General features: G+C 42.6%; 1 protein-coding gene across 1 annotated transcript in view; it reads left to right on the forward strand.

Moving 5' to 3' along the window:
• SLC9A9 (solute carrier family 9 member A9) overlaps positions 1-16,723 on the forward strand; it is a 640,527-nt gene that overhangs the window by 300,903 nt on the left and 322,901 nt on the right. The window contains exons 7-8 of the mRNA XM_065942379.1: positions 7,334-7,472; positions 12,384-12,489. Of these exons, the coding sequence (XP_065798451.1) occupies positions 7,334-7,472; positions 12,384-12,489 (245 nt within the window). The remainder of the gene's footprint in view (positions 1-7,333; positions 7,473-12,383; positions 12,490-16,723) is intronic.

The raw sequence follows: 16,723 nt of genomic DNA on the forward strand, positions 1-16,723 counted from the left end.
GGCAGGGCAGAAGGAAAATTGAGTGACCCCTGGGAGGGGGGGGGGGGGGAATGGATTCTTAATAAAATGGAGGTGTCACCATGAGAGCAGGGACCTCCAAGAAAGGGACCAAGCGGGAACAAGAGTGAGATCAGGGACCCTGTCCGTGGTGGCCAAGCAAAAGGTGGACGGCTTGGATCCCATCCTTCCTCCATGTCTCTGACACCAGGGGGCGCTAGTGCCCAAGAGGGGACACCTCTGTCTCCTCCCTTTCAAATCATCCTGCTCTCTGCTTTAGAATATTCTGCAGGGAGAAGAATCTTGCTTTGAAGACTTAGGTTTTAAGCTAGACAGCACTAAGTTTTGATAACTGAAAGGAATTGAATAATGGAATTTGACCAAGACATCATTAATAGAACTATATTTCCAGCACGAAGGATTCAATATAGTACAACTGGAAGCCGTGATTAGGAAAAAAAAATCCTATAGTCAAGAACTCTGTAATAAACTTGGGCCAGTGGTTTAAATATTTTCTGTTAGGTATTAAAGATTTGGCAGAGAAAATGGAAGTGCATTTGGAACATCTTTGGCTGTGGTAATCATCTTCCCATTTTTTTTTCTTGATGACATTCATAGAAATTCTAAAAGGAATGCAATCTATTTGCTTAAAACTTTCCTTGTAAAGTTTTAAAGTGGCATTGATTCGTGTTAACAGGAGAAGTGAGACTGAACTGGGAGACACAGAAGTAGATTGTTCCAACCAGGCACTCAGAACAGTGAGTGGATTGTAGGAGCTGGGAGGACCAATCAGAGGGAGAGCATCTTTAGGAAAGAACAGCTGCCCAGGAGCTTGAGGTTTTGAGTAATGTCGGTGAGTAATTATGGGGAAAATAATTTAGCAGCACCAGTAAAGAGTAACAGGAGGGGGTGGTGATGGAGACTGGGTGGTCTTGAAAAGATTGTAAGAATCAGGAGAGATGACTCAGTAGGATCCAGAGTGGGGAGATGCACAGCATTTTGGAAGGGGTCATTGGCAGCAGGGATGGTGGTTCCATTTACAGACTCCTTTCCATACCTGATCTCATCGTCACTCTCAGCAGAATTTCAACACTTTCTCCCCTTCTTCCTCTTCTTCTTTCTTCTCCTCCCCACCTCTTTCTCCTTCTTCCTCATCACTGGCATTTATTGAGAACATGCACCACATTCCATTATATACAAAACAATTTGTAAGATCAAATGATACCTGATACCCAGAGATTCTAGACCAGGGACTAGTCAGTGTGAGACAGTTAATGACATCTCAGTTCTAATTTGTTTGAGGTAGTACTGATTGGACATCTAGTTTGGGATACTTCTTTTAGAAATAAACCAATCTCTCAGTTCAATAGAAAGAGACAGAGGGAAAGAACAGACAATGAAGAAGGACAAGAAGAAGCTGGAGGAGGAAAAGGAGGAAGAGGATTCAGGGCAAGAAGAAGAAAAAGTAGAAGGAGGAGGAGGGGGGGGTTATTTGAAGAAGGATGATTTACTTAAGAAATGCTTATCTAGTTTTGACTTTGTGCCCATTTCAAATGCTTTATAAACATTAATTGATTGAATTCTCATAGCAACCTTATGTGATAGATATATTTATTATTACTATCATTTTATTATCATTTTTAACCATCATCATAGGAAACTGAAGGGCATATAGTCTAAGTAATTTGGTCAATTACGGGTCAATGCCCGTAAGTGGCAGAGTTGAGATTCGCACCCAGGTCTCAGATTCAGGTACTATGCTCTTAACACTACCTAAGCTGCCAGCGGGTTCCCTGTAGGAACATCGGAAAGATGAAAAGATGGGTTGTTGAGAACACTGGAGTTTCAGTCATGTCTGTGAACCTTAAATGATACAGTGAGCACTGTGATCCTTATTCATGTTGCTCTCTTCAAAGGAATGTAGGCTATTTCATCCATTTCAAAAATTTTGAATAAAAGATACGCACATTTATTTCTAAGACTGGATGCAATACACGACCATCAAACTAGTTTTTGCTGAATAATCTGTTCCTGAGCAGAATGAATCAATAACCTGGTCTTAATTCCAATTTATAAGATGAATATTTAAGCACCACTGTGTAGTTCTGGCCACATTATTTTCAAGGATATTGGTTCTATCCAACTCAAATATTCTTTTCCAGAAATCTGCAGATCACAGATCTGCCTTCACCAGATGATGCTATAAACAGCGCATCTTCAGAGTGTTGTCCCATAGAGCAGGCACCACAGAGTCCAGTTCTTCTCCACCTCTTCTCAGTCTGGCACTTGCATCCACTAATGGTTCAAACAGCTCCCTTGGTGCACTGGAGGAGGGATTTACTTTTTAAGTCCAAAGTGCTGAAACCAGCAGTAGGGCTGGCCGAAACGTGATTGTCCTTCCTTTGTCAGGCTGAAGTTGGAAAACTACACATGCTACCCAAACCCTTGGTTGTTTCTGAAAACACCCTCTGTAGCTGATGCTCCATAATCTAGAGGCTTTGTGTTGCAGCTAAAACATAGAGCCCAGAAAGATGCCTCCTTTGCCAGGGTGTCGAGCCTGGAGGAATAATTTCCTAAAATCCTGGCAGTCAGAAAATACTCAACATCTCTGGGCTGCAAGGCCCCTTCTTTCTTGGCCCCATCCCTCACCAGAAGCCAGAGGGCTTTGCCTGCAGAATGTCCCCAGTGAAACATGGGGAGGTGTGACTCAAGGTCGGTGTCCTGGCCTGTCCTTGTCCTGGAGCACATTGTCATCCAGGCTGCTGAGTATGCTCCTTTCCTCCTTCTCCATGGAGCCAAGAGCTCCACACAAAACCAACTAGCGTCACTTCTATGGCCATTTCCTCCCGAGGCCTGGTTCAGCCTCTGCATTCTGCTGTCTGTCATTGTGAGCCTGTGAAAGGTCTTAGCACAATGATTATGCAATTATGGTGGTGGTGATGATGATGGACAAGATTCTTTGAGAGTCTTATTTTTTGTGCACATTACCAGCACTCAATGAATGGCCCCACAACCTATAAGATAAATGTATAGGAGTTCTTTGGGGTTTTTTTCCATCTTATTTATTTATTTATTGGTCTTGTAGCATGTGGGATCTTAGTTCCTTGACCAGAGATTGAACCTGTGCCCTCTGCAGTAGAAGTGCAGAATCCTACCCACTGGATACCCTAAGGAAGTCCTTATACATATATATAGGTGTTTAAATATACCTCATATCCTCACACATTTCTGAAGTATAAGTACTACTAGGTCCATTTTATAGACTTTGAAACAGAACCTGAGTGATGAAGTAACACACCCAAGGCCATACAGCCAAGAAGGATCAGATCTTTGAAGCTCAAGTTAAGAATCTCAAGCGTCCCCTGCTTGAATTGATGACCTTAAAAGTAGCCACAGTTCAGTTCAGTTCAGTCGCTCAGTTGTGTCCAACTCTTTGCAAGCCCATGAACCACAGCACACCAGGCCTCCCTGTCCATCACCAACTCCCGGAGTCCACACAAACCCATGTCCATCAAGTCAGTGATGCCACCCAACCATCTCATCCTCTGTTGTCCCCTTCTCCTCCTGCCCTCAATCTTTCCCAGCATCAGGGTCTTTTCCAATGAGTCAACTCTTCGCATCAGGTGGCCAAAGTATTGGAGTTTCAGTTTCAACATCAGTCCTTCCAATGAACACCAAGGACTGATCTCCTTTAGGATGGACTGGCTGGATCTCCTTGCAGTCCAACGGACTCTCAAGAGTCTTCTCCAACACCACAGTTCAAAAGCATCAATTCTTCAGTGCTCAGCTATCTTTATAGTCCAACTCTCACATCCATACATGACCACTGGAAAAACCATAGCCTTGACTAGACAGACCTTTGTTGGCAAAGTAATGTCTCTGCTTTTTAATATGCTGTCTAGGTTGGTCATAACTTTCCTTCCAAGGAGTAAGCGTCTTTTTAAGTTCATGGCTGCAATCAACATCTGTAGTGATTTTGGAGCCTGGAAAAATGAAGTCAGCCACTGTTTCCACTGTTTCCCCATCTATTTGCCATGAAGTGATGGGACCAGATGCCATGATCTTAGCTTTCTGAATGTTGAGCTTTAAGCCAACTTTTTCACTCTTCTCTTTCACTTTCATCAAGAGGCTCTTTAGTTCTTCTTCACTTTCTGCCATAAGGGTGGTGACATCTGCATATCTGAGATTATTGATATTTCTCAACAGGACAACATATTGTTGCTGTTCAGTCGCTCAGTCATGTCCGACTCTTCGCAGCCCATGGACTGCAGCATGCCAGGTTTCCCTGTCCTTCACTATTTTCATTATATCTACATATCACCAATGCCTAATAAAAATCTGTAGATGATTTATTTTAAAGATGACTCATTTTGGCAAGACTCCTTCCTTCCTGCATTTCTTCCTTTTTCCCCTCTGACTTCCAGTCAACCTGCCCTCATTTCCTCAGACTTTATATAGTCTGCCATGGGCCAGGCACCAGGCTATGTCCTGGGCATACAAAGAAGAACAAGACCCAGGCCAGACACCACAAAGCTTAAGTGCTGGAGCAGAAGCCTGACATGAAGGCAGGTTACCAGGATAAGCCCTGTCTCTTGCTTGCTTGTAGAACAGGAGAGAGGGTGCTGTTGCCCCACACAACACACACCATGTTCTGCACTCTGCCTGCATTTGTGAGGGCACTGCTTGTGTTCCATCCAGGCATGAAATGTAAGGTTCTGGTACCTGAACTCCAATTGCCCTTACATCACAGTCACACTCACTCAACTATGCTGATGTAGGTTTAGGTTTTCCTCCTAATAAATCACTTTTTCAAGGTAGAAATAAGAAATCTACATTTGGAACTTAGTGACTACAGATCTTTATTTCCCTGACTCTTAGTTTCTTAGCAACGGGAGGAAAGATAAACATCCGCACCCTAATTACCTGGCAGAGATGTTATCAGATCAAGCACAGTTGTAAGGCAGGCATAAGAGGACTAAGCATGATGTAAATGTGAAGGCTTTTTGTATATTCTTAACACAGGGTTTAAGTTTTGAGTGATGCCATCTACCTGCCTTTACCCCCCGCCAGCGCTCAAACACGTGCTCCCCGTCTCCTGCCATAACTCTATGCTTCTACCTTTGTGTTGTTTAGTCACTTGTTTCTTTTGCAACCCCATGTACTGTGTAACCCACCAGGCTCCTCTGTCCATGTGATTTCCCAGGCAAGAATACTGGAGTGGGCTGTCATTTCCTCCTCCGGGGGATCTTCCAGACCCAGGGATCGAACCTGCATCTCCTGTATTGATGGGCAGATTCTTCACCATCTGAGCCACCTGGGATTCTACCTTTAAGCTCCCTCAATTCTCTGACTCCTTGCCTTTGCTACCACTCCAGTGGGAATGGCACTGGGAATGGCAACCCACTCCAGTATTCTTGCCTGGGAAATCCCATGCACAGAGCAGCATGGTAGGCTATAATTCATGGGGTTGCAGAAGTCAGACACGACTGAGCAACTAACACTTCAGTTTTGCATTTGAATAAAAATGAGTTAGTTTAAAAACAAACATTACATAAATAATCATACAGAATATGGCCAAAAGATGTGATGATGCTACTTCAAGCTGGGGAAACATCAGGACAGAGAAAACACTTCTGGGGAGTGTGAAGGTGAAGATGGGGGTGAAGAGATGCTTGTTCTAAGGGTCAGATTTGCTGGGAGCAACCTTAAGAATTAACATAATTATTTACAAAAGAGTGTGACTGCAAAAACCTGTGTTTCAAAGGCAGACTGCAACTGAAATGTTTTCTTGTCACTATCATTTCTTCATTGAAATGAAGAAAAATGTTCATATCAACTCACACACACACAGCTGTGGACACTGAATGTCAGAATGGCCATGGATTTACACCCTTTCCCAGGACTGTCAGCCACAAAGGACCCAAATGTGGGTTTTCATTTCCTTTTTTCCTGCAAAGCACAACACTTTACAAAAAGAAAAACACTTCAAAGGCAATCCCTTTCTCGCATACATTTCAGGGCTCCATTTGAGATCCACATTTATCTTCCTTATCCAATTACGTGATCAAAGCAGAAGTGTTTGGCCTACTTTGGGGGTTTAAAGACATCCAGGGAAAAACTAGAAACATTTTAAACTACCTTTTTTACGCCACACATTTTCCTGGAGAATTGGAATCCACTCTCCCTGCTCTCTCTTAACTCTCTTAGTCTCCAGACACAAAAAGTCAGGTCAGAGAGTTAAGATACTTTAATCATCCAAGCCATAAAAGATTCAGTTACATCTCTGTAAACACCTATCTAATCTCAAGTCAGTGTGTCTGGTATCCTGTTTGCTCTCTACAGGGCTACAAAGTTCTTTCCAGAAACCACTGAGAAACCCTTGATTTTGTCTGATTAGTTTTTAAGAACTTGTATTAAAATAAAAACTGCAAAAAAATAAAAAACACCTGAAAAGGGACTTTATTAGTCTCCCCAACAATACTGGTTCTAGCACATCTGTCATGTTAATGCTACAAGAGGGAGCTCATGTTTCCTAAAATAGGTCACACCTTGTCTTTTACATCAACACTGTAGGATTTGAGGCCCTGGCTGAAAAAAACAGCAAATATGACGTCTTCAAAAATATTTCAGTGAACAAACCACCTATTGGTGGATTGATTTTTCTCTGTGGATATAAATCTGTTGGCAGCCCCCAGAATCAGGGCATAAAAGATGACCTCAGACAGCTGCTGCCATTTGTTTCAGTGGGAAAATGAGAGTTTGTCTCTCCCCAGAGGTTAATCCTGTGATGCTCTGAATGTCGTCTGGGCTCTGCTTCTGAAGGGTTACACTGGAGAGGAGCAATGCTTTGTGGTTTATGACAAGATCACGGCAGAATATTTTGTGCACGCTGTGATTTGTATCGCCCATTTGTGCACAGGCCATAAAAGTGCACTTTTTATCAGGAACATGTGTGAATATATAACAGCACGGAAGACATATGGCCACTAAATAATTCACAGTTATCTATCTCCTCAGCAGATTCCATATATACCTACCATGTTTTAATGCCTAGTTTGCTCAGAAACAATATTCTTTATGACCCTTCCAATATAAAAATGTTTACTGACTGGCAACAATATATGGATACCAGGGGATTGGGCTATAAGGAAGGGGAAAGCTTTTTGCCTTCTCCGCCTCTCCTTGTCCTCATCCGTTTCCACTGAATGGTTCCAACCAGCACCTATCCTCTTAGGAGAAGGTGTCTTTCCCAAAATTGGGTGCTAAATTCTGACTTCTGGTGTTTGGGCCATGAGATAGGAGTCTCTGACTAACCTTCATCCTCTTCTCTTTTCAGTTCTATATCCATTTACAGTCCCAAGGAGAATCCAAACACATTTGATGCCGCAGCATTTTTCCAGTCCGTGGGGAACTTCCTGGGGATCTTCGCTGGCTCATTTGCCATGGGGTCTGCATATGCTGTTGTCACGGCACTGATATCCTTTGTGTGTGTGTGGGAAGCTGGGGACCGTTAAGAGCAGGCAACATCCTTAGGATGTTTCTGAGGACTAGAAAACTCCAGACCAGGAAATGGCTAGATGGTCTGTTCAAGTGTAGCACCCCTGCAGCACCACTGGGGCCATTTTGATTCTGAAGCGTAGGCTGGTACCAGGGGAAGAGGGAGGGGCCCAGGCTCTTTTCCTTCCCAAGGCCAATTCTAGGACTGCTCATATTGTCTGATCCCAGCATATCAACAGTCTTAAAAAATTCTCACCTGAGAATATAGGTGGCCAGGGGGAAATCAGGCTTGGCTATATTAAGATCAAGAGGAAGAAGTGAATATCCAAAGTCAAGAATAAAACAGGATTGACTCAAGAGTGACATACTAAGTATTCTCTGCACCCTTTTTAAACTCATATCAATCACTAGTTCAGAGGGTTGGCTAAGACAAGAATCACTGTGGGTTTAAATGAGCATCCATAGCTATTTTATGGAAGAAGAACAGCAAGCAACTTAGAAATGATGCTTGCCATATCCAGGCAATTGTGTCATCCTACCCCCTCTTCTTCTGTAGAGAGGTGGGAGGATGAGCAGAGTTCCTAGAGAACTTGAGTCAGGGAAAGAAGCTTGTCTGGTGGTTTCCTCACTCACAGCAGTTATACGGGACAAAAACGTCAGATTCTAAGAGGAACCAGAAGGCTAATGTCAAGTATGTGGGCTTAACAGAGTCCAGAGAGAGGAGGCAGGGCAAAGGATTAGAGATCTTGGGGGAAAAAGGGAAGGACTAAAGGAGAATGGTGGAAGAGGGGTCAGGGATCAAGGCAAAGAAAGCAAAATGTTAGACTCTTTTTCCATGAGGACTGACCCAACAGTTCACTGAGCAACTGCTGAAAGGCTAGGTTCTACTAAAGCTTTCTCAGATAAGTCAGAAGATGAAAAAAACATGGACCCTGCCTCCAACTAATGACAGGCTTGGAAAGACAAGCTCTACAGAAAGAGTTGGATAGAAAGTGAGTGCTAAAGCTGCAGCCACCTTATCAAGGTTATAAAAATATAAGGATGAGGCCACCATGTCTGGAAAAGTCCAACAGACTCTTGGCCAATCTGATGATTCTGGAAAATAGCCTGAAAAGCAGTGTTTACATGCAGTGTGGGACTTAAGCTTGACCTGAAAGATAGGTAAGCTGCAGGCAAAGACCATAAAGGTGATTCACAAGAAGATCAGCATTCACAAAGGTCAGGAGTGGGGGTTGGGGACACTGACGTGGCCTAGAGCAGTTGTCCCAGAGAGGACCTTAGAGCTTGGGCTGGTGAGCAATGCCAAATGAGCAAACACAAGTGCAAAGGAGCCAGCTTGTGGAGTGCCTTGGAGTGCCACTCACAGGAGCCTGAGCATCTCTCTATAGTCCACAATATGCGGCTGAAGTTTTCTCCAAGGGTCATGACACACTGAAGGTCCTGTGTTTAAAACATAGATGAGGAACCGGTATGAAGGATGGATGAGAAGAGGAAGACTGAAATCAAAGAAGACTGTGATAATGACCCGTAGGAGAAAGCCAGAAAGGAGGTCAGTGTAGAAGACCCTCTAGGACTCAGTCATTGGTTGGTTCTATGAGATAAATAAGAGGAGAAAATCAAAAGACCACCCCAAAGTTTTGTCCTGGGATGTCAACTTTTTGTCCTGGAGAATGTCAACTCCATTGACAAAAATAAGTCAGAATAGGTAGGGTTGATTTCCAACAAAAAAATAATGGTTAACAATGTACCCAGTACTGGTGATACATCAGGCTCCCTACTACTTGTTTTACATGTAATACCTCATTTAATCTTCACAATGGTCATATCACACAGATGCTATTTTTCCTGGAAAAAAAGAAAAGCTTAGAAACATAAGCCCAAGGTCATGCAACTAGGAAGTAGAGCCAAGGTCAAACCCAGGGAATGAAACCAAGAGACAGACGGCACCCAGACCACACTCTTGATCACTGCTCCCCTTTTGTTTGCCTCTTAATTATTAAGGGGAATTACAATGGAGGTCACATGTTGTTTGGAGTAGAGAAATAGTAATGATGATAGTAATGATAATGAGGAACTAAAGAGCCTCTTGATGAACGTGAGAGGAGAGTGGAAAAGCTGGCTTAAAACTCAGCATTCAAAAAACAAAAATCATGGCATCCAGTCCCATCACTTCATGGCAAACAGATGGGAAAACTGGAAACAGTGATTGACTTTATTTTCAGGGGCTCCAAAATCACTGCAGATGGTGACTGCAGCCATGAAATTAAAAGACGCTTGTTTGCTCCTTGGAAGAAAAGCTATGACCAACCTAAACAGCAAAAAAGGAGACATTACTTTGCCAACAAAGACCCATCTAGTCAAAGCTATGGTTTTTCCAGTAGTCATGATGGATGTGAGAGCTGGACCATAAAGTAGGCTGAGTGCCAAAGAACTGATGCTTTTGAACTGTGGTGTTGGAGAAGACTCTTTAGAGTCCCTTGGACTGCAAGGAGATCAAACCAGTCAATCCTAAAGGAAATCAGTCCTGAATATTCATTGGAAGAACTGATGCTGAAGTTGAAGCTCCAATACTTTGGCCACCTGATGCAAAGAACTGACTCATTAGAAAAGACCCGGATGCTGGGAAAGACTGAAGGCAGGAGAAGAAGGGGATGAAAGGATGAGATGGTTGGATGGCATCACCGGCTTGGTGCATATGAGTTTGAGCAAGCACTGGGAGTTGGTGATGGACAGGGAAGCCTGGTGTGCTGCAGTCCATAGGGTCGCAAAGGATCGGACATGACTGAGCGACTGAACTGAACTGAATAATAGTGAGATAGTTAGGTAGCATCACCAACTCAATGGACATGAGTCTGAGCAAACTTAAGGTAATAGTAAAGGACAGGGAAGCTTGGCATGCTGCAGTCCATGAGGTTGCAGGGAGTGAGACAAAACTTAGTGAATGAACAATAGCAATGATCGCAACATTTTGTGAATGTCTAGCATGTGTCTTTATATATATCTCCTCATTTGAATTTACCCTGTAAGAACAATTATTATTATTTCTGCTTTATACATAAGGAGATTAAGTATTCATAGCTCACTCTGAGTCACATGTCAGTCATAATGGGCATGATATTAATATCATCTTATATATGTTGAGAACCTTACCAAGTGCCACCCATTATCTTTTATATTTTGCATAGATTATCTCAGAGAGTTTTTATAAGAATCCTGGCAAGGAGATACTATTATTTTCTCAATTTTCAGCTGAATAAACTGACACATAATTTTAGACAACTTGTCCAAGGCCACACAGCTAGGACATTTTAGGGCCAGGACTTAAACCCAGGCTTTCATCCCCGGGGATGGCATGAAGTAGAAGAGCTAAGATTGGAACTTTTCTCTGCCTGATGTGCAGGAAATGTGAACATATAAGTGAACAGATTTTGATAAGAGAAGGGAAAAAATTCCTGGAGACTTGAAGTCTGCCCTGACATTGGATCAGATCTGGAGAAAGGGGTACTCCTGATAAAGAATTGCTTCCACATCCTGACTGACTCTCTTTCCAGAAAAGAGGTTTCACAAAACAGATTCACTTAAATTACACTAATTGAAAAACTTACACATCCTTCGTCACATTCCAGGCACTCTTCTATATACCTAGAAGGTAGGTTGCACTATTTATGCCCATTTTCAGACATGAGAACCAAAGCACAGTGTGGCCGAGGTACACATCTAAGCTGATATACAATGAATATGAGCCCAGGTAGAGTTGCCTTCTAGAGGTCATGCTCCCAACCACAATATAATCCTTGGTATTGTGTGCTTTCTAAGACTTTACAAAACATTTTTAATATTGTCAACTCATGTTACCCTTCACACTGTGGGGATAGGTATTATTCTTATGCCAGTTCACCTTGGATACAAATAAGGCTCAGAGCAGTTATCATAGTGCTCAGAAATCACACAGCCAGTGACTGGCAAAGCCAGGACTCAAACCCAGATCTTGCACTCCAGAGGTCATGCTTTTTGCTTCCCTGCCTGGTTGCTAAACATCTCTTAAGGTGGAATCTCCCTTAGATTTTTTTCCCAGAAACATAAAATTGCAATGTAACATTTCCTTGTCTGTCAGGGCATTTTCTGCCTAATGGTGGATACAACTGCAGTTGTAGCCCTTTCCCGTCCATCGCATACCCCTAATCATCTCCCCAAAGCCCATTCTCTGCATGGCTCAAATCACTATCCCTTTGTTCTACTTGCAATTTATAGACGATTGGCCAAGTGTCATCCTGGCCAAAATGAACAATTGCCTGCCAAAGGGCATCTTGCTTGACTTAGAAATAATACACATTTTCCTCCATCCTACTTATGCAAAGAGAGCCTGGGCAGCTTCCCCATCCCCTCCTGATCCAGTTTCCACCCCTAAGAGAAAAGACTTTTCAAGGTGATCTGTCCATAGACCAGCATTCCCTGGGGAGCAGTGGCCTGGGAGGCCACTCCTGGGAGTGTGGACCGGCTGGGCAGACACACTCTCCTTGATTTTATTTTCCCAGATCTGCCATCTCCTGAAGGGCACACCCAAAGGGTTGAGGCCAAATTTAAGGCGTTTTATGTGTCCCCTTAGCTGACTTCATCCTCTTAGTAAGACATCTTATTTATTTATTTATTTATTTTTTGGAAAAAGACATCTTTTTTAATCCCAAGACCACTTTGCGTTTTTACAGCCGTGTTCAGCCCCCAGTGAAGCATGACTCACGCCGCTCTTCAAAAAGCGTCTCAGCAAGAGAAACAGGTCTGAGAATCGGTTCTCTCCTCTAAAACTATCACCACCAGAGGAGTTTTTCTCAGCCAAGAGGGAGATTTATTCATAAAAGCAATTGTTGTTTCCCTTGACGCCTCTTTGTCACTTGACCAAATTTACCAAACTATGCGAGTTCCCTATGCTGGAAACGGGCCTGTTTTTCCTCCTGTCTTGGAGCGCCTTTCTGTCTGCTGAGGCCGCTGGCCTAACAGGTCAGTGCTTCGTCCTGAGCAGCCCACTGGATGTGTGAATGCCTGTGTTTCCCGCCCCTCACCAAGTTCCCCTCCCTGACCCTGCAGGAGTGAAATGGCTTGTGTCAGAATCAGCCTCTCCTGGGTACCCTGGGGAGAAAAAAAAAATGCATCCATTATATGACAGCTTAATTGGAAGTTTCCAAAGTGTTGAGTCCTCTTCTCTCCTTACTGGTCAGGAAGGGGACGTTGAAATCTACGAATGACCGATGTACTGACGGATGATGGCTTTACACGTAGGGGATCTCCGCGCAGAGTGTGAAGGGATGCACGGCGGCTTTGCGGGAATGAGTGCTGGCTGTTAGCAGCGACGCCCACGTGGGCGGTCTCTCCGGGTGCGCGCCTGGCCACACCCAACTGTGTTTAAAAATCTTTGCCTATGTTCGGTGGCAAACCAGAAAACAGGGGGGTAACGCGGTGGTTTCGGTTCAGTGTCTCTTACCGTAGAAGGTCTCCATGTAGAGTCCTCTGAGATGGGACGATTGATGGAGAGGCAGTCCCTAAGGTCCCCCGGGGGAGTGGGGAAGAAGGGATCCCTTCTTGCATCCCGGATCTGAATTCTGCAATTAGATTGCCTTTCTGCAATAGCGAGGGTTTACGCTTGGGTAGCTGCAACGATTGGGTGCTTTTCCGTGTAGAAGAATCACCGTGGCTCTGAGCAAAGTGCCAGAGCTGTTTCTTTCCTTTGGCCTAGTTCCCTCCTTCTCCCGGGTTTGAGTCCTGGGTCCCTTGCTGTTTGCTACATCTTAATTGAATTTCAGGTGGTGAGACCCCACCCCCCGAAAATGCTAACTGGGAATAAGGTATGCCTCCAGGGGTTCTCGCATTTTAATAAGCCATACTTTAAGTGTAAATAATAATAAAAGTTGATACAGAGAAAGCTTACAGTGAGCCAGGTGCTGGCTAACTGCTTTTCATGGATGTTCGTGTTAATTTACAGAAAAACCCAACGTTAGGGACTATAAGCCGTTTACTTGACCAAGAGCCAGTGGAGGAGCTGGGATTTCAGACTAGAAGATCTAATTCCAGAGCCTGGGCTCATGGGCACCAAGCCCTGCTACCTTGAATGAAATTCTGTCTTTGGAATATGAGGCAGACCTCCAAGAGTAGGAAGATAGTTGGGGTCCCAGGCGCCTGCCCGGTCCCCTTGCTTCTGGGCTGGTTGGGCTCGCCTGTGAAAGCCATGGCAGATCTTTTTTGCTAAGGATAATCTGTTGCCCCAGGCATCTGACCCACCTTACTTATAGCCATGGGGAACCAGGCTGTTTCCACAGGCTTTGAGAGTGTCTGTTGCTGATACAAACAGCCACCTGCCAGCTTTTATGACACTATAATCTAGACTACATTACCAGAGTCCACCCAACCAGGCCCTGTATCATTCCAAACCATTCTAACACAACATCCATTGTATTGGAGCCTTGCCTTGTTATTAGAAAGGTTGCAAAGAGCTTATGCATTGCAAAGAAAATGGATACTTAGTGTCTCTTAAATGAAATAATGGAGTAAAAAGCTTACATCGGTCATTCAAAAAGTTGTTGTTCCCTTTCCTCCACTTCTATGCCCTTTTCAGCACTTAACATGGTGTAAAATAATGTAAGCAATGTTAACAATAAGAATACATGTTTGACCTTCTGAAAAGGTAAAGTATCTTAGCTCACCTGATATTTTTTAGTCTACAGTTTAACATTGTAGTAGAACACAAACATATACACACATATCCCGATGCCTAAGATCGTTTCTCTGCGTGAAAATCGTCTTACTATTTCCTAATCCAATTCAGCAAGATCATGTTTTCTTAACTCATTTTAAGGTTATGGTCCATATATAAATTATTGGTTTACCTGCGCCTTGCTCTTTTGCTACACTTCGGACCTGATATTCTTATTGGATACCATGCAGACCTCGTCTAAAGAGCCAGTGTCATGAGTTGAGTGGATGCATGTGTGGGCTTTAGTAGCAGAAAGACCCAAATGCCCACTGCTATATCCAGGGGATCACTTAACCAGAACAGGACTTCAGGCTAAGCAACAAGTTGGACAGGGGTTTGATACAAATCAAACATTTTTAAGCGTGAGCATTTGTACTGCTAAAGACCAAGCCTGCTTAGTCCATATTACTTATGTGTTTGTTTATTATTTGATCCCTGCCTATTTCTAAATTGGCTTTGAGGCAACTCATAACATGAGCCATGCATATCATGGGACCATTTAGTTGAGGCTAGACACTCAAGTGCTTTGGGATAGAGTCGTTCTGCAAAATGAGACAGCTGTTCATTGCTGAGGTTTGGCAATAAATATGGCTCTGAGCTTTCTGGCAGCCAAAGCCAAAAGAGAAACATGAGTTGTGCAGGAATAACACAGTATTATAAAAGGAAGTCACAATTATTTATAAAAATGGGTATGCTTTTTTTCCTAAAATTTTAGGTGTATTTATCACACATATCTTTATATGAGGGCCTATGAGCACCATAACAGACAGTGTATTGTTTTAGGAAAGATGAAGATCCATTCTTTATGCAGTCATTTCTCGTATCAACCTTCAATAAAATCTGACAGTGTGGTATTAAATTACAATTCCCTGGGGATATTTCATGTAATAAGAAAATACTTTCAGTTCTAATCCACAAGTAAGCTAATAATACAAAGCTGAAAATATAGAAAAATTTTCAAAAAGTGCTTAATGAATAAACATGATGACGAACATAGTGAATGAAATGAAATAAGGTATAAAGAATTTATGAGTAGTAACCAACCATCCTGGGGCTGTTATGGGTTCACTAAGAATACCTCATGTATGTTCTTGAAATGGTGCTCACACACAGTAGTTTCTCAGCAGAATTCCCCCAGCCCTGACATTGCTGGTGGGGGCTAGAGGATGCCTACCAAATGAGCACCCCCACCCCTTTCATTGGGTCCACAGATTGAGTTTTCATCTAAGATTTCATCTGGGGGGGGGGGGCGAAGGATTTCTGTTGCTTTAAACAGAATAATATTTTAAAAAATTTTTTTCTTACTACTAAGGTAAGGCATTTTCCTTGTAGAAAATTTGGAAAATTAGATTTACTGAAGGAAATAAAATTAAAGTTACCTGTATTCTCACTGCCTATTAATTACTATTGTTAGTATCTGTCTGAATTTATCTAATTATATGCAAATATTAGTATATATACACAATTAAATATATGCAAGGGCTCCCCTGGAGGCTCAGTGGTAAAGAATCCACCTACCAATGCAGGAGACATGGGTTCCATTCCTGGGTCAGGAAGAGCCCCTGGAAAAGGAAATAGCAACCCACTCCAGTATTCTAGGCTGGGAAATCCCATGGACAGAGGAGCCTAGTGGGCTAGAGTCCCTGGAGTCACAAAGACTTGGACACAACTCAGCATGCACACAATATATGTATGTAAATATATTTTTATTTTTAAAAAATGATTTTTTTCACTTGACAATTTTATAGTGAATATTTTCATGATATTAAATATTCTTCTATATTATTTTTTATGGCTGCCTAGTATTACACTGAAAGTGTTAGTCACTCAGTTGTGTTGACTCTTTATAACCCCATGCACTGTACACCGTCAGGCTCCTCAGTCCATGGAATTCTCCAGACAAAAATAGTGGAGTAGGTAGCCATTCTCTTTTCCAGGGGATCTTTCCAAACTTAAACCTGGGTCTCCTGCATTGCAGACAGATTTTTTGCCTTCTGACCCACCATGGAAGCCCCACTATAACATGTTAACTTGCTATAATTTATTATATCAACCTTTTGATCATTTATAGTTTTCAACATTATTAATATGATTGCTGTGATAATCCTTTTAGCTTGATATATAAACTTCTATTTATATAACTACCTAAAAATAAAATTCCTGGGTTAATGAAAATGCTAAAATTTTAATGTCTTAGAAAAATACATCCAAGTTATTCTCCAGAAAATTTGTATTCCTTTATACTTCCACCAACAATGTAAGAGAGAGCTCATTCACTCACCTCTTCACCCCCGAACTCATATTCCCTCCTGCTAATTTGATAATCAACCTCCAATTCATTCTGATTTAAATTGATATATTTCTACTGAGGAAATGGTTTTAATTATATGTCATCATTGGCAATTTATAGTCCTCCCTTGGTAAACTACCTGTCTATGCCCTTTGGCCTTTTTTTTCTACTGAAGTGTTTATCTTTGTCACATTAAA

This window comes from Muntiacus reevesi, chromosome 8 (assembly GCF_963930625.1).
Source record: "Muntiacus reevesi chromosome 8, mMunRee1.1, whole genome shotgun sequence".
NCBI classification, from domain to species: Eukaryota; Metazoa; Chordata; class Mammalia; order Artiodactyla; family Cervidae; genus Muntiacus; species Muntiacus reevesi.